This window comes from Pristiophorus japonicus, chromosome 5 (genome assembly GCF_044704955.1).
Source record: "Pristiophorus japonicus isolate sPriJap1 chromosome 5, sPriJap1.hap1, whole genome shotgun sequence".
In the NCBI taxonomy this organism is placed as follows: domain Eukaryota; kingdom Metazoa; phylum Chordata; class Chondrichthyes; family Pristiophoridae; genus Pristiophorus; species Pristiophorus japonicus.
The window spans coordinates 178377103-178404340 of record NC_091981.1 but is presented as its reverse complement, the minus strand read 5'-3'; the positions used below and the strand labels follow the sequence as shown (position 1 = coordinate 178404340).

Sequence of the window (27238 nt, the reverse complement as noted above, 5' to 3'; positions counted from 1 at the left end):
ACGCTGTTGGAGGACTCCCGGTGCTGCAATCGGTAAGCAGAAAATATTTTATTGATTTTTAAAAAAAAAAATTTTTTTTTTTTTGATTGATTTATTGGTTGATTCATTGATGTGTTTGTCATTTATTATTGATGATGGCTCTTTATTTGTAAAACTGAAGTGTTTAATGTTTGTAAACTTCCCTTTAAACCCCCCACCCCCTTCTCTACGCCTAATTTGTAACCTACACCTGATTTTCTAAAGTGTCAACAAGGTTTTTTCGAACGTACAAAAATCTTCACTTACTCCATTCTAAGTTAGTTTGGAGTAAGTTTTCACTGCCTAAACTTTGAAAACAGGTGCAAGTGGCTGGACACGCCCGCTTTTGAAAAAAAAATTCTGTTCCAAAGTGAAACTGTTCTAACTGACTAGAACTGGAGCAAACTAAATGCCGAGAATTCAAATTTCTAAGATACTCTATTCTAAACCAGTTGCTCAAAAAAAACAGGAGCAACTCAGGCCGAAACTTGGCCCCTTTATTTTTATTAAAATGAAAGTTCAAAATAAAATGATTAGTGTAAGATGCAGTGCAATCTTCTTGGCTATTAGTCACATCAGCTGTTAAAACCAATATCAACATTTCTGGAGCTCATTAAGGAAAAAAAATGCATAATTTTATCCCTAATCAAGGTAACGGTCTCGCACAATTATGATAATTTTGCATTTCGGCTTCTAAACACAGTTTAATTTTGTGTTCAAATTACTGTTTTGTTAAAATTAATTTGCAAGCAGTAGACACATGGGAATTGCCAGATGAAAAAAGACCACAGTCCATTTAGCTTGTCTTCTACCATTCTGGTAGTCGTATGATACAACTATAATGGAGTTGTTGACTAATCATAGCAATCAATCTGCATTATTTAGTCTTCAGCAGACCCGAACATGAGCCGAGGAAAACCCCTGTGGTGGGAAGCGTTGGGAACCAGAGGTTCAAAGTCACCTGTTCCTCCCAAGCATGCAAAACATACCATATTTCACATCTCATTATTCATATCCTGTATCACACAATATTATTTTCTGACAGAAAGCTAATTTTCCATTGACAACACTATCTGACTCCACCATTTCCCTAAGGAGCCTGTTCCATAGATTGACCACTTGTCACTTGTTCACTGAAATATTTCTCTAGATTAGTTTTGCATTTACACCCCCCCCTTCAAGCGTAGGCCGTGTCTTCTGGTTCTATTGTATTGGATCATGGTTTACATTATCTAGTCCCTTTGGAATCCTAAAAACAACAATCATATCCCCTCTCAACCTTACCTTTCCTGTGAGAACAGACCCAATTTACATATAAGCTCCACATTATCCAATCCCCCATTCCCTTAATCTTTCTGGTTGCTCTCTTCTGTATCCTTTCATTGCCTTTTTGTACTGTGGCGACCAGAACTGTACTCCGTATTCTAGGTGTGGTCGCACCAATGATCGATACTGAACAATGTTAAATGGAGAGAGGTAGTGACTATGTAACAGAAATTGGTCTTGGTACTGAACAGTGTTGGCACGGGGTCTGAGCAGAAGCAGTTTCGATAATGCAGATAATGGTAGTTTCCTTTTTTGAAGGGAGTGCAAAGGCTCAGATAGGAAGATTGTTGGGAAGTGGACAGTAAAGTTGAGCAGTTTTTGAATTTGAATATGAGAACAAGATTGCCTAATAACTTGTTTGTCATTTTTCTCTCCCAACTAACTACATACATTTTCAGTTAATTGTAATATGTACAGTCTGCTTTATTACCATATTTGTCAAAACTGACTTGGACTAGAGCTGTCAAGTTCTCAGAAATTTGAACCAAGCCCCAACATTCTGTTGCTCGTACTGCCCTCACAACAAGTGTGTCAGATAGTTAGGTGGTATAATCACTGTTTACATGCTTTTTTTTAAAGGGTCTGTCAATTTTTTTTGTGAGGATGTAGGGGACGGGGGGCGGGGTGGGGTTGTAGAGAAAGAGATTAGTTAACGCCGCGCAGGCAAGAGATCAAACCTAGAACCCCATTTATCCACTGAGCAATCAGCAATCCGATTTGTTTAATAGCAAATTAAGAAAATTAACAAATCTGCTTTAATTTAATTCTGCCAACCCGTTCCATTCCCATGAAATGCTCATACACGTTACGATTTACCCGTGACCTATAGCACCCAAGGGCAGCAGGTGCATGGGAACACCATCACCTCCAAGTCACACACCATCCTGACTTGGAAATATATCGCCATTCCTTCATCGTCGCTGGATCAAAATCCTGGGCTTCCTTCTCTCTCAGCACTATGGGAGAACCTTCACCACCCACACTTCGGCGGCTCAGCACCAAAATACTGGTGCTGCCTGCGCTCTTTCTGCGGGCAGCCGTTAACTTGTCCCGCGGTGTCACCGACCATTTTCCTGCCTCATCGAATTTCTAGGCCTAATTTCGAGGAGCCATAAGATCTGGGAATGCAGGTACATAAATCGTTAAAAGTAGCATCGCAAGTTGGCAAGGCTGTAAAGGCTACAGCAACTTGCAGATTTCTAGCACCTCTAACGTAGTAAACCATCCCAAGGTGCTTCACAAAGTAGTGAGGTTCATTTCTAGAGAAATAGAATACAAAAGCAAGGAGGTAATATTAAGTCGGACCTTTGGTGGAGCACGTTTGGATTACTGTGCGCAGTTCTGGTCTCCATGCTACAAAAATAAGTCTGAAGCACTGCAGAAAGTAGACCGACGATTTACAAGGAGGTTGTGTAGAATTGAGCAGAGGCAACTGTTGGGAAAGATTGAGCAGGCTGGGACTCTTTTCTCTCAATGGAAAATCTAAGGAGACCTGAAAGGGGTCTTTTAAATGATGAAGGCGATTGATAGGATGTGGAGAAACGGTTTGCCCTTGTGAGTGAGTCCAGAACAAGGAGAGATAAATATATGGGTCTGAAAATTGCAGTCAAAGGCTTCCTTCGTATGAACGCCCCTGACCCGAAAAAATCTATGAAACTACCTGTTGGTCCCGGAGGAACATAGGTTCCGGTCGGAGGCCTTCATTCGCTGCGCTGCGCATGGGGATCTGTCGTCCAGGTACGAACGCATCTGCTGGAATCACGTAGGCCTGGACCACCAATCACTATTTAGTATTCTCATTAATAAAAATGGGAATTCCGTTTGTACGGGCTCCATTACTATCAATGAGAATAAACAAGAAACACAACACAATAAATTAAAAAAAATCCTCACTTATTTAAAATTAATTAAAATTAAATGTTTTAGAAAAACTTTTGGAATTTTTTTTAATGTGTTTAAAAATAAACTTGCCTTAATGGACAGGGTTTTTAATATAAAAATGAATGATTAAATTTAATTTTTGTATGTTTTAAAAGGTTTACACTGGTAAAAGTAAGCTATATGCCTGCTTTTACTAGGCATAAAAGTTTGAAAGACATTCGCTGGGCATGAGTTGGGCAAATAGCCCAATTTCTGCCGCGCGGATGTCCTTCACCCGGGAATGCGTAGAATCTGTCTAAAGAAATTTTGTCTGATTGGAAAAGCCGGTTCTCGGCACATGCGCATTGCGCGATAAGAACCAGCTTTTGCACGGCCTCGCCAGGCGTGTGCATACTTCGTACGGTCCCGGCGAGGCTGCAATTTGCGGCCCATGATCGCTGCTAAAAGATCAAATCAATAAAGTAGGTGACCTTTACACAGAGTGGTGAAAATGTGGAACTTGTAGTCACATCGAGTGGGTGAAGCAGATAGCATTGATGGATTTCTAGCATCTAGAAACTTGAGGCATACACGAGGGAGAAAGGAATAGAGGGATACAATGGCAGGGTGGGAAGAGGTCATTAAAGTGGGAAGAGGCTCGTGTGGAGTATAAACACCGGCCAGTATATTGACCAGTTGGGGCAAATAGCATGTTTCTGTTATGAATATATGTCTCTAAGCAGCATGCAGTTTCAGATCCCTGCATGCAGTGTGGAGCTGAACAATGTTCGGATAATTCTTTATCCTTTTTAACAACACAAAAGCGAGAGACAGTAATATGTCTGACAACTAACTGCATTCACTATTATTTCAAAACATTCATCTTAAGACTACATACAGAGTAGTATACGCAGTCCTACATCTAGAAACTTGCGTGTAAAGACTTCCTGAAAATTGTGAGTGATACCTATCTAGGTCTGTTCATGGTACCTCGCCTTGATGGTAGCTAAAATTCCTTCTGAGTAAAGAATTGTCCCTCTTCAGACCATCTTAAAACAATCTGCCATTGTTCAAATTCTTGATGAGTTTTAACATTGTTAGGTGTTTTGTGACCCATGGATATAGAGGCAAATCCTGGTCAAAAGCCTGTTACATTGTGATCTCAGCAATCTTTGCTTCATATGTTATCAGTGTCATTGTGATCAGGGATGGATTAAGGGTACCTTGGGCCCTGGGCAGTACCCTGGCCATGGGCCCCCTACTGCCATTCACATCCTGCAGTAAATGACATTAGTGAGCTAAGTCACAGGGCACTATACTGAGTATGCATCAGGTGAAGGTCAGGTCAGGTCTACATCTCAGGTTATGTTCTCATTGATACGATGAAGACACTCATTTAATATTTTATTATATTTCCAAAAAATCAAACCGATACCTTGATGATACCCTGTATAAACAATAAACAACAACGCTTTAATTTTAAAAATCGTTACATTTTGAAACGAAATCGACAATGGCAACAATTTAGAACAAGACAGCGCAATTCTTTTGGAAGACCACCATTTGTCATTTGCATTCCATTTTCTCCACAGAGGCAACTACAAGTATAACATTACACTGGTCTTTTTCTAGATTTTTGTTGGCTAAACTTGTCAGTGATTTTCGAGAAGTCAAATCCTCTCAGTACTTTGCTCTCGATGCTCATGATTGAAAGACTATTAAGTCGATCTTATCCCATTCAGCTCATGACCTCATTCTTGATACGTTTTAGTTTTGAGAAGTACCGCTCACCACTGCAATTTGATACCATCATCGACAGATAGATCCGAAGAGCTATTTCAGTGTTAGAAAATGTTTGGGTGAGGGCGTGTGTATGGCGGAATTGATACATTCTCAGCTCTGCTGACTTAGTTTTTTTGACACAAATTGAGGTTTGAAGCCCTGTTGAGGATGTCACTAAGCTAGAAAACTGATGAATTTACTTTCAATCATAGGTTCCAGATCTTTGGGATAGGAGCGGGTAAGATTTGCTGCGGATTGCTTGATCTCATGAGTCGAGAGAGTGGCTAGCTTGGACAGGAATCCAAACTTACAGTTAATTTCCTTGTATGCTTCAAGGCGGTGTTTCACGGTACTGATCAGTTGATCAATGACAAGGAACACTTCAGTTTTGAATTTCTCCTTGGGTAACAGCACAGTGTTTTCAGCATCTCCATCGTCATGGCGGCGGTTGTGTGCCCGGACACGTCTCTGAGCTGAATTGTACTCGTTGTGGCCACACAATTTAATCCCTAGGTCTTCAAAGTCCTCAAACTCTGTCCGCTGAGTCTTGACAAAATCGGAAAGGGACTCTAGTAAGGACACCATGACATTCAGATTCAAGCTGGTCTCTTGAAGCAAGAGATTGGTCAGGTGAAAACGCTTCAAGACTGTTCCAAATAACAATGAGAATCGCGAAATCCAGTTTTCCCAGTTTGTCAAGGATCAACTAAGCTTCATTTCGGCATTCAACTTTCTGTTCCATGTTAGTTGTCAAGGATTCCAACACTTCGCATATGGGAGTGTAACCTTTGAGCAGGGCTGACACTGCTTCATACCTTGCTGACTATCGAGTACCAGAAAGCTGTTTGATGACAGACCGCCCTAAAGGCTCTAGTTTGTAATAAAGCAGTCACCAGCGATATGTCAATGCAGAGAGAAAAGTGTACAACTTTTGTATAATGTCAAAAAAATCTGACTATCACTGGGCTGCATTCGCTACTGTTTTTCCCTACAAGGTTGAGTGAGTGCGCTGCGCATGGTATAAACCTTGCATGTGGGCATTGCTCTTTGATAGTTTGGACACCAATGTATTTCCCACTCATATTTGAAGCATTATTGTAAGATTATTCGCTACGATTTTATATGTCAATCCCATTCTCATCCAGAAAGGCCAGTATTATTTCTGCTATTTCTTGTCCAGTATGACCGATTATCGGCAAGAACTTTAGGAACCTTTCCTCAGGACCAATCGATAGAATATAGCGGACGACAAATGTCAGCTGATCTGAATGTGTGACATCTGCCATTGAATCAACAGATATTGACTAGAACTTCACTGATTTCAATGCCTGGATAATCGTCTCAAGTACTTTGCCAGCCATCAGACTAATCAGTTCTTCACAAGTGGTGGAAGACAAGTATGAAGTATGCCCTTTGCCCTTGTTGGCAAACCGCTTGATGTGTTCAGCAAGAAATGCATCGTAGTTTGCGAGAACCTCCAACACACCCAGATAATTACCATTACTTAGAGACCCAACTATTTAGTCTCTGCCTCGCAATGAAAGACTTCGTTCACAGAGAAACTTATCTTGCACACAACCTGCTCTAGCACCTTTTGCCAGTACTGCCGTTCATTTTCAAACTGGAACACAACCAGTGCCTGCTTTTCTAGTGCACATTACTACCATGACTTCTCTATGCTGGTGGCTGTTTTCGTGAGATGAAATCCTCGCCTCTCCATGCTTCCAGTCATTAAACCCATGAGTAAAGTGGCTACTTGTTCGTGCTGTGACCTTGCAAGCAAAGCAGTATACTCTACCATTTGAAGGTGAATAACAGAGTCAAGTTCGCTCCACAAGTTCTCCTGTCAGCGGGTGCTCACGTGTGAAGAAGGACTTCGAGCAGTATCAGCAACATCCTTCCTTGGCATGAATCATGCCGGGGTTTTGGAAGTCTTTATTACAGTTTCGGCAATTCTCACTGTAAAGTCCTTACTCTACAGTATGAAACCACACGAGGCACATTCTGGGCACAAGGTCACTCTGTGACCTTAACTCTTTATTCACAAGACTCCAAAGACGATGACCCTGCGTGGGACCTCCCTTCTTATACCCGTGTGATCAGATAAGGAGTGTCTCCCACAAGTTCACCCCTTGTGGTCAAGTTGTGCATCTAGGTTGAGTGTATACAGTAATATAGTGGTGTTACATATATGACACTCACTACCTTTTGCATTCCAATGGCTTTGCATGTCTTCTGAGATATTGTCTCCCAATAGCTCAATGTCACTCGTAAGTTGCACCTCTTTCAGTTCGGTATGCGCCAGTTGGTTTTCATCATCTTCAACTATTTTGAACTTGGAGCTCCAACTCGGTCCAGTGCCACTAGTGGTTTTGTTGTTGAAGTTGACTGCACCGCGGCCTTCATCCTCATGATCTTGAGTTTTTAGTTGGAAAAAATTATCTAGTTTAAGCAGTTTAGCTACTTCCCGTTTCTTTTGCTCCTCGCATAGCTGGTGCTCTTTCCTTTTCTTCGCTCCTGATTTGTGTGCAGAATGCATCTCGAGAAAAAGGGTATCTAGAGTCTGTTTACATGAAGTCGAGAATAACATGCACCTGAGCCCTTGTAGCTTTGCTCTGCTCTTGCCCTTGCCCTTAATCTGACCCTGTATGGGCCCCACGCCTGGGCGACTGCCCCATCTGCCTCCCCCCCCCACCCCCACCTTAATCCGTCCCTGATTGTGATCAAAATATAAGATCTGCAAGTATACAGATCAAACCAAATTTGAATTATCATTTAGTTTAACCATAATTGCTACATTAGCTGTTCTGTCTATTTTAATACAGAACAAAATGTAAAAACATTCTTACAGATAGTTAGATCACATGAACTAACACAATCACCAGCAGCTGCCATATTTATTCCAAGGTTTAGGCAACTTCTAACTACAGAGCTGCCAATCAGCAAAGTCACAGTGATACCGAGAGCCTGAGAAGGCCAGCCAGTGCTCATGCTGACACAATGTAGGCCTGCTTATTGGATCAATTACCAGATCAAAAAACTTGGCCTGCTATCTCCTTTGTCCTCATCTGGTAGTCTTGAGGGGAGTGGAGGGAAACTTTTTAATGTTAAAATATTCAGAAAAATTTGCCTTTCCCTACATATGTAATGAATATTTCCACCTGCAACAGAAGTGTGCTTTGAGGATTTGGCACAAGAGAGTGTGTTCAGTAGGGCAGTAATTGTGTTTAGTACTGGAAATGGTACCTCCAGGAATTTGTGGATGTTCCTATCGTAAGTTTGTCTCATTCTTGACTCTCCTCAAAAGAAATGTGTGTAGCTGTGAGGAGCATACTTCTCATCTGATACCAGCAAACTTCCTAATTTGCAGCCAGATGTCAGGGACCTGGATGGACTCAATTGCTGATATCCCTTGATGCAATTTGAACCTTTACTTTTACTGGAGAATGGTCTTCAGATCCAAATAATGCCACCCTCCTTTGGTACATCTCCTGTAGTAGGACCTCCAACTCTTTGAGATCAAAGGGGGCAGTTACCCAAAAGTCTCCACTATGCCGTTATGATCAATTACTGCATTATTCTGTCCGTACCACAACATGTCCTTTAATAGTTAGCTGCAGCCCTATAAAGGCTGCTCCCTGGCTGAATTTTCCAATCCCCAGCCAAGAGTGTTGCAAGCCAAGCTGTCTGGCAACCTTTTTGTGTAGCCATGACTTATTCAAATTAGGGGAAAGGAATTACTTACAGAAAATTGTGTCAGAGCACCCCTCTGTGTTGCAGGCACAGATGATCCTGAGAATTAGGTGACCCCCCCCAATGTTCCCCCTAAGGTCCGTGCCATGCATCAATCGAGAGGTCCGATGCAGGCCACTCATAAGCTGTTCCTGTTGGAAGATACCACGCATGCACAGCAAATTTAAGGTGACCGCACATGGAAAAAAAATTAGAGGGAAAATTGGTGACAACCACTCCCATTTTTGCTGGATTTAGAAAATCCAAGCTTCTATTTCCTTTTTAAATTGCTTCTCCACATTGTCCTAACATTGAAAATGATGTGTTTACTGTAATTCCACATCCTTTTCAAACTCTCCCTTTGCTAATTCTGTTCTCTTCACTTATACCTGTGTTGCTCATTCTTTCTGCCAATCTGCATTGTCAGCATTAAGTTTCATTTGCTGTTTATCTCTCCAGTTGGAATCCTTTTGCAAAACCTTAAATGCATCCTCTATTCTTGCTGCATTCTCTATCTTGTTGTCTGGGAATTTAACAACCATACAATTAGTTTCTGAAATCATTTATGTAGTTAAGAAATGACAAGTCCAAGTACGGATCATTGCCATATTTCTTTCAGCGCTTCCCTCAGTCTGATAGCGTGCTTCTCAGGAGTCTTCGCTGCTTCCTATTTTTAAGCCAATTTCTTACGCATTCTTACATTCTACCCTGGATTCTTACTGATTTTAGTTTTATTGTTAGTCTTTCATGTGGGTCTTTGTTGAAGGCCTTCTGGAAGTCAAATACATTTTACATTGGGAGCTTCCACTATCAATGTTATTTATAACATCCTTTAAAGAAGTTGAGGAGGATTGTCAAGCAGGACCTTCCCCTCATAAATTGGTTGCTGACTGTGACTCACTATTGGATACTCTGTTTCCATTAATTTACCTGGTCAATGGGCCTGAAGTTATCTGGAATAAAACAGTAAATGCTGGAAATACTCAGCAGTCAGGCAGCATCTTGGAGAGAAAAACAGAGCTAACGTTTCAGGTCAATGACCTTTCGTCAGAACTGGAAAAAGTTAGAGATGCAACAGATTTTAAGCAAGTGGCAGGGAAAGGGGGGAGGGGAGGAAAGAACAAAAGAGAAGGTCTGTGATAAGGGTGGAAGGCAGGAGAGATTAAATGACAAAAGGTATAATGCTACAAAGCAAAAGGAGATGGTAATGGGACAGGTAAAGAAACAAAAGATGGATGTAGAAGAGGTGTAAATGGGAATAGCAGAATCATCAATAGCTGCCATCTGAAAAAATAAGGGCAGAGGTTATGGTCTGAAATTGTTGAACGATGTTGAGTCCAGAAGGCTGTAAAGTGCCTAATCGATGAGGTGCTGTTCATAAGAACATAAGAAATAGGAGGAAGAGTAGGCCATTTGGCTCTTCAAGTCTGCTCCGCCATTCAACAAGATCATGGCTGATCTTCTACCTCAACTCCAGTTTCCCGCATTATCCCATATCCCCTAATTCCCCAAAATTTATCAACCTCTGTCTTGAATATATTCAACGACTGAGCTCTCTCTGGTCGAGAATTCCAAAGATTCACAACCCTTTGAGTGAAGAAATTTCTCCTCATCTCAGCCCTAAATGGTCGACCCCTTATTCTGAGACTGAGACCCCTTGTTCTAGATTCCTCAGCCAGAGAAAACAGCTTCTCATCATTAACTCTGTCAAGCACCTTAAGAATTTTATATGTTTCAATTAGATCACCTCTTATTTTTCTAAACTCTGGGAATATAGGCCTAGTCTACTCAATTTCTCCTCATAAGGCAATCCCTTCATCCCAGGAACCAGTCTAGTGAACCTTCGTTGCACTCCCTCTAAAGCAAGTATGTCTTTCCTTAGGAGACCAGAATTGTGCACAGTACTCCGGTGTGGCCTCACCAATGCCCTGTATAATTGTAGTAAGACTTGGGGCTGAAATTTAGCCCGTTATCGCCAGAAAAAGGCGGCCAGATAGTGGTGTCGAACGGCCGCCGATTTTTTTTGGATTGCTGCCGCTCGCGAAATTCTCGGTTTTTCCGGTGGTCCCACTTCCGCCCCGCTGCTGCCGAACCCTCCTAAGCACGTCATTAAAGCGCGCAACTCCGATCTCCCGCCCCGCAAGCAAAATTTACCTTGCAAAATCTTGTGGCTGCCGCGCGGTGCCCCCGACAATTTTTTATGTTGGTGCACGGTGTTTGCCCAGTGTGTAAAATGGCAGTGTGGGCGCACTGCCGCTGCTGCCATCTTATTTTTTATTGCCGCCCGACTGCCAGGTCAGCCCGACAATTATTGACTCGGGTTCGGCCGCGCAGGCAGCCTGGCACCCCCTCTTGGGTGGCAGGTCGCTGACCCAGCCAAAACTCTCCCTGGTGGCCCAGTGGACCGAACTAAAATAATCGCAGAGCTCGCAGCGGCTCTCCCTTTAAGTGAAAGTGACAGCAGCGGATATTCTGTATGACTGACTACCCCTTCACTCGGGGGGGAAAAAAGACAAAGAGCTGAATTTCGTGCAAGAGGCTACCACATCCACCGCAGCGGTGAAAACACAGTAAAAACGGTAGGTGCGACCCGTTTCCGGCGGGGATGAATTTCGGCCCCCTTTACTCTTATATTCCAAATCCTTTGTAACAAAAGCTAATCTACCATTTGCTTTCCTAATTGCTTGCTGTAGCTGCATGTTAACTTTCTGTGATTCATGTACAAGGATACCCAGGTCCCTCTGAATGCAAACATTTCCCAGTCTCTCTCCATTCAAAAAATATTCTGCTTTTTTTGCTTTTCCTACCAAAGTGAGTAACTTCACACTTCCCAACATTGTGTTCCATTTGCCATGTTCTTGCCCACTCAGTCAACCTGTCTATTATATATCTGCAGCCTATTTGCATCCTCCTCACCGCTTATTTTCCCACCTAACTTTGTATCCTCGAAGGAAGATTTCCTGGAGTGTATAAGGGATGGTTTTCTAGACCAATATGTCGAGGAACCAACTATAGAGCAGGCCATCCTAGACTGGGCCTTGTGTAACGAGAGAGGATTAATTAGCAATCTGGTCGTGCGTGGCCCCTTGGAGAAGAATAACCATAATATGGCAGAATTCTTCATTAAGATGGAGAGTGACACAGTTAATTCAGAGACTAGGGTCCTGAACTTAAAGAAAAGAAACTGCGATGGTATGAGACATGATTTGGCTAGGATAGACTGGCGAATGAAAATTAAAGGTTGACGGTGGATAGGCAATTGCAGATATTTAAAGATCACATGGATGAATTACAACTATTGTACATCCCTGTCTGGCATAAAAATAAAACAGGAAAGGTGGCTCAACCGTGGCTAACGAGGAAAATTAGGGATAGTGTTAAATCCAAGGAAGAGGCATATAAATTGTCCAGAAAAAGCAGCAAACCCGAGGACTGGGAGAAATTTAGAGTTCAGCAGAGGAAGACAAAGGGTTTAATTAGGAAGGGGAAAATAGAGTATGAGAGTAAGCTTGCAGGGAACATAAAAACTGACTGCAAAAGCTTCTATAGATATGTGAAGAGAAAAAGATTAGTCAAGACTAATGTAGGTCCCTTGCAGTCAGAATTAGGTGAATTCATAATGGAGAACAAGGAAATGGCAGACCAGTTGAACAAATACTTTGGTTCTGTCTTCACTAAGGAAGACACGAATAAGCTCCCGAAAATCTAGGGGATTGAGGGTCTAGCGGGAAGGAGGAACTGAGGAAAATCCTTATTAGTCAGGAAATGGTGTTAGGGAAACTGATGGGACTGAAGGCCGATAAATCCCCAGGCCTGATGGTCTGCATCCCAGAGTACTTAAGGAAGTGGCCCTAGAAATAGTGGATGCATTGGTGGTCATTTTCCAACATTCCATGGACTCTGGATCAGTTCCTATGGACTGGAGGGTAGCTAATGTAACCCCACTTTTTTAAAAAGGAGGGAGAGAGAAAACGGGGAATTATAGACCGGTTAGCCTGACATCGGTGGTGGGGAAAATGCTGGAATCAATTATTAAAGATGTAATAGCAGCGCATTTGGAAAGCAGTGACAGGATTGGTCCAAGTCAGCATGGATTTATGAAAGGGAAATCATGCTTGACAAATCTTCTAGAGTTTTTTTTGAGGATGTGACTAGTAGCGTGGACAAGGGAGAACCAGTGGATGTGGTATATTTGGACTTTCAAAAGGCTTTTGACAAGGTCCCACACAAGAGATTAGTGTGCAAAATTAAGGCACATGATATTGGGGGTAATGTATTGACGTGGATAGAGAACTAGTTGGCAGACAGGAAGCAAAGAGTGGGAATAAATGGGTCCTTTTCAGAATGGAAGGCAGTGACTAGTGGGGGTGTCGCAAGGTTCAGTGCTGGGACCTCAGCTATTTACAATATACACTAATGATTAAATGAAGGAATTGAATATAATATCTCCAAGTTTGCAGATGACACTAAGCTAGGTGGCAGTGTGAGCTGTGAGGAGGATGCTAAGAGGCTGTAGGGTAACTTGGACAGGTTAGGTGAATGGGCAAATGCATGGCAGATGCAGTATAATGTGGATAAATGTGAGGTTATCCATTTTGGTGGCAAAAACAGGAAGACAGATTATTATCTGAATGGTGACAGATTAGTAAAAGGGGAGGTGCAATGAGACCTGGGTGTCATGGTACACCAGTCACTGAAGCTAGGCATGCAGGTACAGCAGGCAGTAAAGAAAGCAAATGGCATGCAGGCTTTCATAGCGAGAGGATTTGAGTATAGGAGCAGGAAGGTCTTACTGCAGTTGTACAGGGTCTTTGTGAGACCACACCTTGAGTATTGTGTGCCGTTTTGATCTCCTAATCTGAGGAAGGACGTGCTTGCTATTGAGGGAGTGCAGCGAAGGTTCACCAGAGTAATTCCCGGGATGGCAGGACTGACATGAAGAAAGACTGGACCAGCTAGGCTAATACTCAATTAGAAGAATGAGAGGGGATCTCATAGAAACATATAAAATTATGACAGGACTGGACAGGTTAGATGCAGGAAGAATGTTCCTGATGTTGGGGAAGTCCAGAACCAGGGGACACAGTCTAAGAATAAGGGGTAAGCCATATAGGACCGAGATGAGGAGAAACTTTTTCACCCAGAGAGTGATGAACCTGTGGAATTCTCTACCACAGAAAGTTGTTGAGGCCAGTTCGTTGGATATATTCAAGAGGGAGTTAGATGTGGCCCTTACAGCTAAGGGGATCAGGGGATATGGAGAGAAAGCAGGAATGGGGTACTGAAGTTGCATGATCAGCCATGATCATATTGAATGGCGGTACAGGCTCGAAGAGCCTGCTCCTGCACCTGTTTTCTATGTTTCTACATGAGCTTGAACCTAATTTGGTTCCCCTTTAAATATAGGTACAACATTTGCTTGTTTCCAATCCAATGGAATTTCTCCAGTAAAAGATTGATCTTTCATTACTGTAGCCACTTGTTTATTACATTATTGTGATTGATTGCATTTATTTATTACAGGACAATCTAAATTTAACGGTGAATCCTATCTTCTGCCTCTGCTAAATTATCAAAATAAAGCTGTTGCCCTTTTATTGACTGACTTGGCACCAAGCGGAGGGACTAAACTAGTGCCTATATAAAATAGGACACTCCGATAAGTAGATGCAGAAGAAGTGGACAACTTTTAGCAATATTAAGGAACAAAAACATGAATATAATTCCTAGACTGCAACTGTTTTAAGGCTTGAGGCAACATGGGCACGAGATGCGCCAGTGCCTTTATGGAATTGGTTTAGCAGCGAGTCTACACATTAGCTTCTGTAAACACCACACCAACAATTCACTGTACTGACCTAAAAACAGGACCAGTATCTGAAAACTAATCTCACCAATAAGAGAAAGCTTTAGGGATGGGCAATAAATGCTAACCTTGCCAGCGACGCCCACATCCCGGAATGAATTAAAAAAATATGTTTGCAGACTTCTTCCCCCTTCCACTTAATTCTGCATATTTTTCAGGGTTCTATTTGCCAGTTCTGGGTTTGAAGAATTTTCAATGTATAAAACTTAACTTGCTCTGTTACTGGATAAAAGAATATCCCTTAAAGAAACTTGGCCGGTGTAGCAAATAGTTAAAATAATTTAGAATAATTCTTGGCTTTTAGTTCGCATCCTGTGAGTGCACAGGTTCTCCACTGAATCATAGGCTTCCCATATCCTGTAAGTGAGTGGTCTGAATAGATTAGGATTTGGCTGTGACTTGTAATCTTTGGTGTATTTACACATGCTATATTTCCTGCAGATGTTGAGCTATGGAAATTTTGGATAACGTGGATACCAATATTTGTATGTTTCTAAATTAAGAGTAAAAGATAATCCTGTCCACTCCTCTCCACCAATTATATTTGTGAAAAGCAGACCAGCGAGGGCTCGGTGGGTAAATGCATCGTCTGGTGTGGAACGATGTCTGTCTGCTGATCCTTTTAATCTCAGCCAGGAATGGAGGTGGTTGTTGCAGTGCTATAGTTGGCCTCAATCTTGCCAATTTAAGGAGGTGTGATTGTGGGGGGGGGGGGAATCAACCAGGGTCCCTTTGACCCTTTCTGGAAACACGTGCGAATGGATGTCTGTTGCGAACAAGAATGAGCTTGATTATGATGCCTGTTGCAGTTGGAATAGCCTGCCCATATTCATGGTCTGGGTTCACATAAGAGAAATGGTTGTTTGGGTGAGGTAGTAGAAGGTTGCTGGGCACATGGAACTGTACTTCAGCATGAGTGGGAGCCTTAAAGAGAGGAGGGAGTGAGAGCTAAGAGTGTAAGCTTTCTGCTTCCCTGAATATAACTGGGATGATCTCCGTATTGTTGTGCTGCCTGATGTTTGATAGCATTGACACAGGGTCTGTATAGAGATTACAATTTCAATGTAGTAGTACAATGATCATTTTAAACTAAGTCTCCAGAATTACTGTAATGGAAATGCTGGTTCATCCACCTGGGCCTGCTGCCAAACTGCACTGTCATTTCACGAGGCTGCCTGTTTCACAACCTCTCCTAAAAGTGACTCATGGGGGAGACAAATTGGAACGGAGTCAGATACAGTTGAGCAGTCAAAGCCAAAAGCTTCAGCTACTTCAGTGTAACAATGATCTTTAGAGGAAAATATTTAATCCTGACCTATAGCTTTATCACCAAATTTATAAATGTTTCCATTTATTTTGTTGCATTTCCTGCATCAATTTGTCTGTGTTTTCTTTTGCTGTAAAAAGTGCACATTCATAAATGCTATGGGCCGTACCCTCTTCACTATCGACCATCGCAGTTAAATGTCTGTAACTTCCAGATGGATGAGCTGAATGGGTCATTTTGAGGTCACTTAATGTTCTCGAGCTGCTGGTAAGCATCAAAATTCAGTCTGGAAAGTAGAATTAAAATTCAATATTTGAAAAAAAAATACTCCAAGTTAAATCTTGAAAGTGAAATATCCAAAATGTAAAACATCAGCAGAAAATATTTGTAGGAATTAACTGCAGGTCTGCCCTTGCTGATGTGACATATTGGGGGTGATTTTAACCCTAAAAAATGGGTGGTTTGGGGTTGGGTGGGAGGTTAAAGTGTTAAAAGTCTAAATTCCGACCCACAACCTGATGGAAGTGGACAGCCATCCCGCTCGTAGGAGGTGGGTTGGCACTTTAAATATTATAATGAGGTTGCGTGGCTCATTTTGAAGCTCCATTTTAAATTTAACTGTGGGCGGCCGGGTTTCCCAGGCCTCCGGGAACCTGGCAGCTAAAGGAGGGTGAGGACTGGTTGTCAGACAGGAAGCAAAGAGTAGGAGTAAATGGGTACTTTTCAGAATGGCAGGCAGTGACTAGTGGGGTACCGCAAGGTTCTGTGCTGGGGCCCCAGCTGTTTACATTGTACATTAATGATTTAGATGAGGGGATTAAATGTAGTATCTCCAAATTTGCGGATGACACTAAGTTGGGTGGCAGTGTGAGCTGCGAGGAGGATGCTATGAGGCTGCAGAGTGACTTGGATAGGTTAGGTGAGTGGGCAAATGCATGGCAGATGAAGTATAATGTGGATAAATGTGAGGTTATCCACTTTGGTGGTAAAAACAGAGAGACAGACTATTATCTGAATGGTGACAGATTAGGAAAAGGGGAGGTGCAACGAGACCTGGGTGTCATGGTACATCAGTCATTGAAGGTTGGCATGCAGGTACAGCAGGCGGTTAAGAAAGCAAATGGCATGTTAGCCTTCATAGCGAGGGGATTTGAGTACAGGGGCAGGGAGGTGTTGCTACAGTTGTACAGGGCCTTGGTGAGGCCACACCTGGAGTATTGTGTACAGTTTTGGTCTCCTAACTTGAGGAAGGACATTCTTGCTATTGAGGGAGTGCAGCGAAGATTCACCAGACTGATTCCCGGGATGGCGGGACTGACCTATCAAGAAAGACTGGATCAACTGGGCTTGTATTCACTGGAGTTCAGAAGAATGAGAGGGGACCTCATAGAAACGTTTTAAATTCTGACAGGTTTAGACAGGTTAGATGCAGGAAGAATGTTCCCAATGTTGGGGAAGTCCAGAACCAGGGGTCACAGTCTCAGGATAAGGGGTAAGCCATTTAGGACCGAGATGAGGAGAAACTTCTTCACCCAGAGAGTGGTGAACCTATGGAATTCTCTGCCACAGAAAGTAGTTGAGGCCAATTCACTAAATATATTCAAAAGGGAGTTAGATGAAGTCCTTACTACTCGGGGGATCAAGGGGTATGGCGAGAAAGCAGGAAGGGGGTACTGAAGTGCATGTTCAGCCATGAACTCATTGAATGGCGGTGCAGGCTAGAAGGGCTGAATGGCCTACTCCTGCACCTATTTTCTATGTTTCTATGACTGCTGGATCCAGGAGGTAAGTGCCTTTCCACTTACCTGCTGGATTCAGCGTTCCTTCCTCGCTAACCCTCCACGATCCACACCCCCCAGGCCTCTGATCTTTCTTCACCCCCTGTTTCCCCTCCATCAACCCCCTCCCCCATCCTTCCCTCCCCTCAGACCAATTTCCAGCCCCTTCCAAGGATCCCTGGCCTCCGACAATCCTGGCCTTCCTCCTTTCTTCTCAATCTGCTGGCTGCAGGTGGGAAATAGATTAAATTCGACAGGGGTCTGAGGGAAACCCATTCTCCTGGGCTTCCCGTCCACATTCCAGCCCTCCCCCGATTCACCTCCACCCTCACTTCTTGCCCATCTCCAAGATAAAATTATGGCTGATCAATCCTCCCACTGCCCCCCAGCCCCCATCACCTGCACATGCAAAATAGAAACTCAAGCGGAGTGGTGAACTGTTGTGAATTTGATACAGGCTGAATTTTATGCACCTGTATCACTGTCGCAATCTAGGAGGATTTGGTTGAATAAATAGTTCTGGTTCAGTTCATTTACTTCTGAACACTACTGACTAACAAAATTAACTAATTGGCTGGAAAGTGCTTTGAAACACTATGGGGGTGAGAACGGCACTTTTTTTTCTTTCAAGTTCTTTCTTTAAAGCAAACTTTGAATCCTCTCCTCAACTTCCAAATTGGAATAGTGGCCTTACGTCACGAGAGCGGAATGGAAGGAGGGAGAAGTCAGGAAACGTTTTTTTTAAACTCGCTCTCATTGGTGAGGCCAGTTTTTGGGTTCTGATCTTACATCTTGAAGCAAGTATAGTTAATTGTCGGTGGTAATTTCAAGATGCTTATGTACCTCTTGTATCAAAGGTTAAAGTGCATAAACAGGACTGTGGCTGAAATGACCTGTTGCAGACACTGTAGCTGGAAACTTTCTAGTGTGTAGCTAGAACTATTCCATGAGTGTTGATGGTCTTCGTGTTAAACATGGATTTTAGTGCCGATGAAGCAGTTGTGTTCAGCACAGTTTGTTCTTTTCGGGGTGTGGGGAAGGAGGTCCCTTCGGGTGTAGGCGCACACAGTACATAAATGATGCCACACCCCCAAGGCTAATACTATATGTTTACGTTATATCCAAGCTCTAAAGGAATCTAAATAGGTCCATTGCTGGGAGTTTGTGGATATTCCTGTTCATGAACACCATGCTGTGCATGAAGTTAGTACAAATATGTACTGTATATGAAATCTGATACCACAGTATATTTAGAGAGCGTTAAACCTCAGAGGCGGCCATGGGTTGGTAAACGATCACCGCTTGGTCGGCGTGGAGGGCGCCATTTTGTATATTGCCCTCTACTTTTGAAGCAGTGTATGGGGCTGTGCCGCCTGTTTACCCGCCACGTCGAGCACGCACCGACCGGTGGCGACTGCCTTTCAGAAATTGCCCCACGGGAGCAGCGCTGCCGCCGGTCGGTGCCACTGACACCATTTTCTGTTGGTAGCCTTTTTCTGGCTAGTCGGCGTGGCCGCCATTAAAGGGGAGGTCACGCTGCCGGCGACTCCATTTTATTTTTTATTGGCCCCACTTGCCAGCCCGGCCGAACAACAGGCAGCCTGGCACCCTCTCTTGGGTGCCAGGCCGCTGGCTTGGCCGAAACCCTCCCTGGTGGCCCAGTGTTTGCCACACAAGTGGCTGCAGCGGCCCTCCCCTTTAACTGAAGGGGAGGGACATTGTGAAATGATAGCGTAATGACGTCATCAGCATGGCGCTGGTGACTTGGAACGTCTGTCATTCCGACCCGACCGCACTTCCGCCCCTCTCCCCACACCAATACCGCTCAAGCCGGAAACATAAACGAAAGAGCTTAAAATAGCCGGAATGTCTGCCCCATGCATTGGATGGACAGAGCACCTAAAAAAACGGTCGGTGTGCCCCGTTTCAGGCGGAGGGCAATTTCGGCCCCTTCCTTTTTGCAAAATGTATTTTTTTCAGCCATAGCCTTTAGTTATTAAGTGTACGTCAAATTACCTCAGAGTGACTGACAGCAGCTGCAAAGACCGGTGGTTTAAAGAAAACGTGTGGGTTTGTAGTTTGTTTTCCCAGGTGGTCCCGTGGAGAAGGAGTAAGCGTCAGATGCCCAGTGCATGAAGGGGGTTTCTGTCGAAGTTAGGGTGCCAGACTGAGAAGTCGCAAACAACTTCACCCCACAGACCACATGAACTGTATTTGCCAACGGAGTGATTATCGGCAACAACATTTTTGTGTCCTTCTCCACATGTGCACGGTGGGCCCCGCCCCTTTTTGCGCATTCACACTGAGAGGAGAGGGGGATTGGAGAGGGGGGGGTGATTCGGGGGGAGAGAAAAGAGGTCAGGAACTCATTGGGGGGGGAGGGGGTGGGGATTAGGTCAGGAACTTGGGCTGGCGGGAGGGATTAGGTCAGGAACTTGGACTGGGGGGAGGGATTAGTTCAGGAACTTGGGCGGGGGGGGAATTCGGTCAGGAACTTGGGCGGGGGGGGGGGAATTAGGCCAGGAACTTGGACGGGGGGAGATTAGGTCAGGAACTTGGGGTGGCGGGGGGGATTAGGTCAGGAACTTTGGCTTGTGGGAATTGGGTCAGGAACTTGGGCTGAGGAGTATTACTAGGTCAGGAACTCTAGGCTGGGGGAGGATTAGTTCAGCAACTTTGGGTGGGATTAGGCCATGAACTTGGGCGGAGGGGGATTGGGGCAGGAACTTGTTTGCAGGGTGGGAGAAGGTCTTAACCTATACGAGTGAGCTCTAATCTGTCTGGAGTCAGCAGTCAGAATGGCTCGAATTACACTTTGCGAAGTCACTGATTACATAGGCAGGGCGGTTCTAATTACACATTCCAGAGAAACTACAACCTGACTGCCTGCCTCTCTTCCGCTCTTACATCCGGTCCAGGGTGTCCTTGGAGATGGAGCACGCGGTGTCCACCGGTACGCTCGCGGCCTTCCGTGAGAGGTGGGCACCGGAGGGACTGGAGTGCATCATCACGCCCGGCAACCAAATTTTAATTTGATTTTACGTTTTAAAGTTTAATTTGTTTTAATTGCCGGTGCTTTTAGTGTCCCCTTCCCTTTTATAGGGGGCACCGGAGAAATTGTGATTTTAGTGCCCAAAAAAAAAAGCAAAAAAAAAACAAAAAACACAAAAAAAAAACCAAAAAAAGGAAAAAAGGGCCTTGTAAATGTCTGGTGTGTCACCCAGGTCGGGTGGCACAGTTTAATGTTTATGTTTTGCAGGTAGACTCTAAAAGAGTTTCCAGAGAAACTACAACCTGACTGCCTGCCTCTCTTCCGCTCTTACATCCGGTCCAGGGTGTCCTTGGAGATGGAGCACGCGGTGTCCACCGGTACGCTCGCGGCCTTCCGCGAGAGGTGGGCACCGGAGGGACTGGAGTGCATCATCACGCCCGGCAACCAAATTTTAATTTGATTTTACGTTTTAAAGTTTAATTTGTTTTTAATTGCCGGTGCTTTTAGTGTCCCCCTCTCCTTTTATAGGGGGCACTGGAAAAAGGAAAAATTTGATTTTAGTGCCCCAAAAAAAAAACCACAAAAAAACCCAAAAAAAAAAAAAAAAAAGGGCCTTGTAAATGTCTTGTGTGTGTCATCCAGGTCGGGTGGCACGGATACATGTTTTATGTTTTGCAGGTTAACTCAAAAGAGTTTCCAGAGAAACTGCTGGGTGTGTCTGATTCTCCATGGAGAATCAATCAGCAATCAGTCATGTGATCAAGGGGACCCAATCAGAGCTTTTAAGTATTACAAATTAGCGCATCCATTTGCTAATTGGCCACTTCTTCAGGAAACTTTTAAGTTTGTCAAACACAATTGCTTTCTACTAAGGCAAGCAGGCTGTCCTTGATTAACTTATGCATTGCTAAATGCTCACTAACTTTATCTCCAATTATAAATTCTATAAGAGTTTGCCCTCAACAGATGTTAGAGTAACTGATCTATAGTTACCAAATTTACCTTTTTTCCCTTCTTGAACAAACTACTCTCCAGCCTCTCAGCACAATTTACATATTTATGGGAATTGAAAATTTGTGGCCACAGCCTCCGTTATCTCCTCTGACATCTTTCAACACCCTAAGAGCCTGATTACTTAGCATGCACTGTTAGTTTTGACTGTCACGTTGGTGAACTGCAAGCTCTTATTGTAGTTCAGCTGTATTTCATTAGACATTCTGATAGGGCTGAATTCTTTAGACTGCATTAGAGTTTTTAACCTAAGGTTGTTATTTGGCACAAGAAATTATATGTTTTTGTCCACCACCACCACAAGTCAAAACTGGAATGTTGTTACCATTATGCAGATGCTCTAAGCCCCAAATTATTATGTAGTTCACAGACCAGCGTAGACAGTCTCCACAATTAATTGAAACCTATTGAAAGAAGAACAAACTTAATTTATAAAGCACATTTCATGTCCTCAGGATGTTCGTTACAGCTAAGTAATTTAATTGGCTTTGTAGAGCTTTAAGGCATAAAAACAGAAAATGCTTGGAATACTCAGCAGGTCAGGCAGTACCTGTGGAGAGAGAAACAGAGTAAATGTTCCAGGTCAATGACCTTACATTAATTGTCCCATTATTTGTTACAAAAAATGGGTCCAGAGGAGATGAAATAAGAATATCAGAATCATCAGCAACAGCTGCCATCCGAAAAATTGGGGCAGAAGTTATGGTCTGAAATTGTTGAACTCCGTGTTGAGTCTGGAAACCTGTAAAGTGCCTAATCGAAAGGTGAGGTGCTGTTCTTCACTCTTATTTTGAGCTTCATTGGAACAGTGTACGAGGCTGAGGTCAGAGTTTTTAACCTAAGATTGTTATTTCAAAATTCAACGGATCACCTTCTGCCATTTCCACCGGCTCCAGCATAATTTTCCTTTCCCTTCCCCCATTCAGCATTCCAAAGGGACCATTCCCTTCACGACACCCGGGTCCACTCCTCAAACACCCCCAACACTCCTCCCCTTTCCATGACATCTCACCATGCAAGTGCAGGAGATGCAACACCTTCCCTTTTTACCTCCTCATTTCCCACAATCCAAGGCCCCAAATACTCCTTCCAGGTAAAACTGATTTACTTCTTGTACTTTCAATTTAGTATACTGAATTCGCTGCTCACGATGCCGTCTCCCATTTATTAGGGAGACAAAACGTAGATTGGGTGGCCGCTTTGCGGAACACCTCCATTCAGTCCACAAGCGTGACCCCGAGCTTCCGGTTGCCTGTCACTTTAATTCTCCGGACCACTCCCACTTGGACCTCTCTGACCTTGGCCTCCTACACTGTTCCAATGAAGCTCAACGTAAGCTCAAGAAACAGCATCTCATCTTTCGATTAGCACTTTACAGCCTTCCAGGCTCAACATTGAGTTCAGCAATTTCATAACCTCTGTCTTCGCTGCATAGCACTGCCCCCCAGTCATCAAGATCCACGGCGCAGCCTTGAACAATGTGGACCACTTTCCATGTCTCGGGAGCCTCCTATCAACAAGAGCAGGCATTGACAATGAGATCCAACACCGCCTCCAGTGCGCCACTGCAGTCTTCGGCCATCTGAGGAAAAGAGTGTTCGAAGACCAGGCCCTCAACATTGCCACCAAGCTCATGGTCCACAGGGCTGTAGTAATACCCGCCCTCCTGTATGGCTCAGAGACATGGACCATGTACAGCAGACACCTCAAGTCGCTGGAGAAATACCACCAACGATGTCTCCACAAGATCCTACAAATCCCCTGGGAGGACAGACGCACCAACATTAGTGCCTCGTGCAGGCCAACATCCTCAGCATTGAAGCACTGACCACACTTGATCAGCTCCGCTGGGCAGGCCACATAGTTCACATACCAGACACGAGACTCCCAAAGCAAATGCTCTACTCTGAACTCCTTCACAGGAAACAAGCCAAAGGTGGGCAGAGGAAACGTTACAAGGAGACCCTCAAAGCCTCCCTGATAAAGTGCAACATCCCCACCGACACCTGGGAGTCCCTGGCCAAAGACCGCCCAAAGTGGAGGAAGTGCATCCGGGAGGGCGCTGAGCACCTCGAGTCTCATGGTCGAGAGCATGCAGAAATTAAGCGCAGGCAGCGGAAAGAGCGTGTGGCAAACCTGTCCCACCCACCCCTTCCCGCAATGACTATCTGTCCCACCTGTGACAGGGACTGTGGCTCTCGTATTGGACTGTTCAGCCACTTAAGGGCTAATTTTAAGAGTGGAAGCAAGTCTTCCTCGATTCCGAGGGACTGCCTATGATGATGATGAACCTCTGCTCCCATTTTTTCCAGACAGCAGTTGTTGGGGATGTTTCTGCAATTCCCATTTACACCTCTTCTAGACCCATCTCTTGTTTCTTTACTTGTCTCATTACCATCTCCTTTTGCTTTGCACCATTATCCCTTCTGTGATTTACTCTCTCCTGCCTTCCATCCTATCACATACCTTCTCTTTTGTTCTTTACTCCCCTTTCCCTGCCTCTGTACTTGTTTAAAACCTATTGCATCTCTAACTTTTTCCAGTTCTGACGAAAGATCATTGACCTGAAACATTAACTCTGTTTCTCTCTCCACTGATGCTGCCTGACCTGCTGAGTATTTCCAGCATTTTATGCTTCTTGTGTCATATTTCCAGTATCTGCAGTATTTTGCTTTTGTCTTAGTGCTTTAAGGCATCCCGAGGATGTGAAAAGCCCTATACGGGTGCAGATACCTGAGGAAAGCTGGGGTAGATGGTCAACTGAATTTCGCACAGTAACTTTGGAAGAAGGAAGAAGGCCGGGGCAGATTGAGGGTCATTCTCACTTACAAACATAGAATGTTGACGGCTAGGAAAAGATCAGCTGGTCCAACAAGCCTGTCCCACACCATGATGGCCAGGCCACCATGGCTAAATACTTCTTCCCACTCCCACCTCCCACCTACCCCCCGCATTCCTGGGAGATGCAAAAAAAGCAGAGAAAAACCCAGGGTCAATCAGGGCAAAATAGTCTGGAAATTTCCTCGCTGATCCCTGCGGGCGATCAAAATCAGTCCAGGAATTCACATGGACTAAGTGTTCTCAAAGAATCATAGAATGATCTGGCACAGAAGGTAGACATTCAGCACATCTTTGGTAACAATAAAACATTGTGGGAGCTTGCTTATGTGCAGATTTGTTTCCCACATTACAACAGTGACTACACTCCAAAAGTACTTCATTGGCTGTAAAGTGCTTTGAGATGGGATTTATTCAATTCTCTTTTGAATGTTACTATTGAATCTGCTTCCACCACCCTTTCATGCAGAGCATTTCAACAAATTGCTGTGTTTAAAAAAAAAAGTGTTTCCTCATGAAGCCTCTGGTTCTTTTGCCAATTACGTTAAATCTATGTCCTCTGGTAACTGACCCTTCTGCAATTGGAAACAGTTTGTCCTTATTTACTCTTATCAAAACATTCATGATTTTGAACACCTCTATCAAATCTCTTAATTTTTGATGTGGTCAAGCCAATGGATGGCTAAGTCAAACACAAAATACTGCGGATGCTGGAAATCTGAAATAAAAACAGAAAACACTGGGAACACTCAGCAGGTCTGGCAGCATCTGTGGAGAGAGAAACAGAGTTAACGTTTCAGCTCATTGACTTTTCATCAAAATTGGAAAAAGTTCGAGATGTAATAGGTTTTAAGCAAGTACAGAGGCAGGGAAAGAGGGGAGGGGAGGAAAGAGCAAAAGGGAAGGTCTGCTCCAGACACACAATCTTTTTTTTTCAGATTCCTTCATCCGCAGTATTTTGCTTTTGTTTTGTTTTGGAGAAAATGGTCAGGTCTATGGATTGTTCACTGGCACTGAACCAGAATGATTAGATGAGTCATACTGGTGCTGAAGTGCACTGTTGCCATTAATGGTTTCTGGTAGGGTAAAGTAATACATTTTACAAAGAAACCAGTGATCTTCAGTGCTGTACAATTTATATTGTAAAGCTAGCTCCTCAGGGAGCCCTGGCTTCAGAGGAAATGCTACCATACAGATTTACTTCTTGGGAGGCAGAACATTTTCCTCAAAATATCGCAAGATGTTGCCAGCTGCAAACTATCTGGAGCTATCAGTAGCTGAGGCCTTCCCAATCTAGAAATGGTAATCCCAGCAATGGCATTGAGACTCTCATCATAAATTGGCTGCCCAAGCACTGGACATCACGTGCCACAATTTCTTCTGGCCACAGGCACACAGGCCAACAAAGTGTTTGTTTTTTTAGTGTATTGTTGATCTCGGGAACAGTCTGTAGCTGGAAACACAAAAGTCACAAACTCAACTGTTGAGCAACTAAATCCTTAAACTGTTGCACAAATACAAATATTCCCTAATTTGCCTTTTTAACCACTCCAGCTGGGTTAACATCCACTGGAAGTTGGTGGGAGACCACCAAAGATGTTAATCTACATTACAGCACGGAGTGAAAGCGAGAAAGAGGCTTTGATATGTACTTACTGCGGCACTTTTAGAACTTCACACTCTCTGAAATCAAGTGTTGTTTTCAAAGCTTAACCGACTTTTCTTCTGCAGTGTACATTCTAAAAGTCAAAACTGTTACAGCTTTTGAGGGCATTTTGAATGAAAAGCTTGTTTTCTAAATTAGTTTTCCACCTCTCTGTGCTCTTGCCTCACTGCAGTTCAGATCGTTTATGAATGATTTTTCTTTCTTTACGGTGGAGGCTGGTATTTTTATGACCAGTGCTCACTTGCAGTTTGATACAATTGCGTTGCATTGGAATCTGATTAGACTGTGTCAACATGAGGGATTGTGTCTACATTTGGTAAATTGGTTGCAAAGCATCCAGCTGATGAGTAATTGGGGTGTGAGGGAGAAGCACGGTACACCCCACACGTTGGGAGTAATGTCCCCAGTGGATCACCTGTCCATTAACATCTGGTCTTATCTCTTCCCTAGGTCACTTTACAGCAATGATATGGAAAAACAGCAAGAAGTTGGGGGTTGGGAAGGCCTCTGCCCCGGATGGCTCCACGTTCGTAGTGGCCAGATATTTTCCAGCTGGCAACATCATGAACCGGGGATATTTTGAAGAAAATGTTCTGCCTCTGAAGAAGTAAATTTGTAACATTTGACACAGACCGTGAATGTCACCAATGGTGAAAAATGAAGGGTTTGAACATTCACCTATAGGATTTGTCATCCAGTGATCTGGCTCTGAAATGTATTAATGTTACACTTCCTCATATAGTGCTCAAAAGACCTGCTGCTGATGCCTCTGTTGTGCCTTTGTTCAGAAAGTACCAAACCAATCAACCACATGAATATGGACACTAAATAAACAGTCTGATGTATGACACTCCATGCTGCTCCATAAGTACTTCGTCCACAAGACTAGCCACTCTGCTATAGATGCTCTGTGTAATAATAACTTACTGCCGTGTTTAGGGCTTTGCATGGAATGCCTTGTTTCACTGAGCGCAACAATATCCTTCTGCAAGCTGTCCAAGTTACCACATTGTCATAACTTGTAGGTTACTTTTTTTAATAATTAATTTTGTTCCCTTTATTGTTCAGCAAGTCATTTATTCTTCTCTCACTGGGTTGCTTT

The 27238-nt window shown here is 43.7% G+C and overlaps 1 protein-coding gene across 1 annotated transcript in view; it reads left to right on the top strand.

The window, feature by feature from the left end:
• Window positions 1-26989, top strand: part of glipr2l (GLI pathogenesis-related 2, like) — a 38483-nt gene extending 11494 nt beyond the window's left edge. Inside the window, exon 5 of the mRNA XM_070881130.1 lies at window positions 26587-26989. Within this exon, the coding sequence (XP_070737231.1) occupies window positions 26587-26747 (161 nt within the window). The 3' untranslated portion in view covers window positions 26748-26989. The remainder of the gene's footprint in view (window positions 1-26586) is intronic.
• The last annotated feature ends 249 nt before the right edge of the window (window positions 26990-27238 follow it).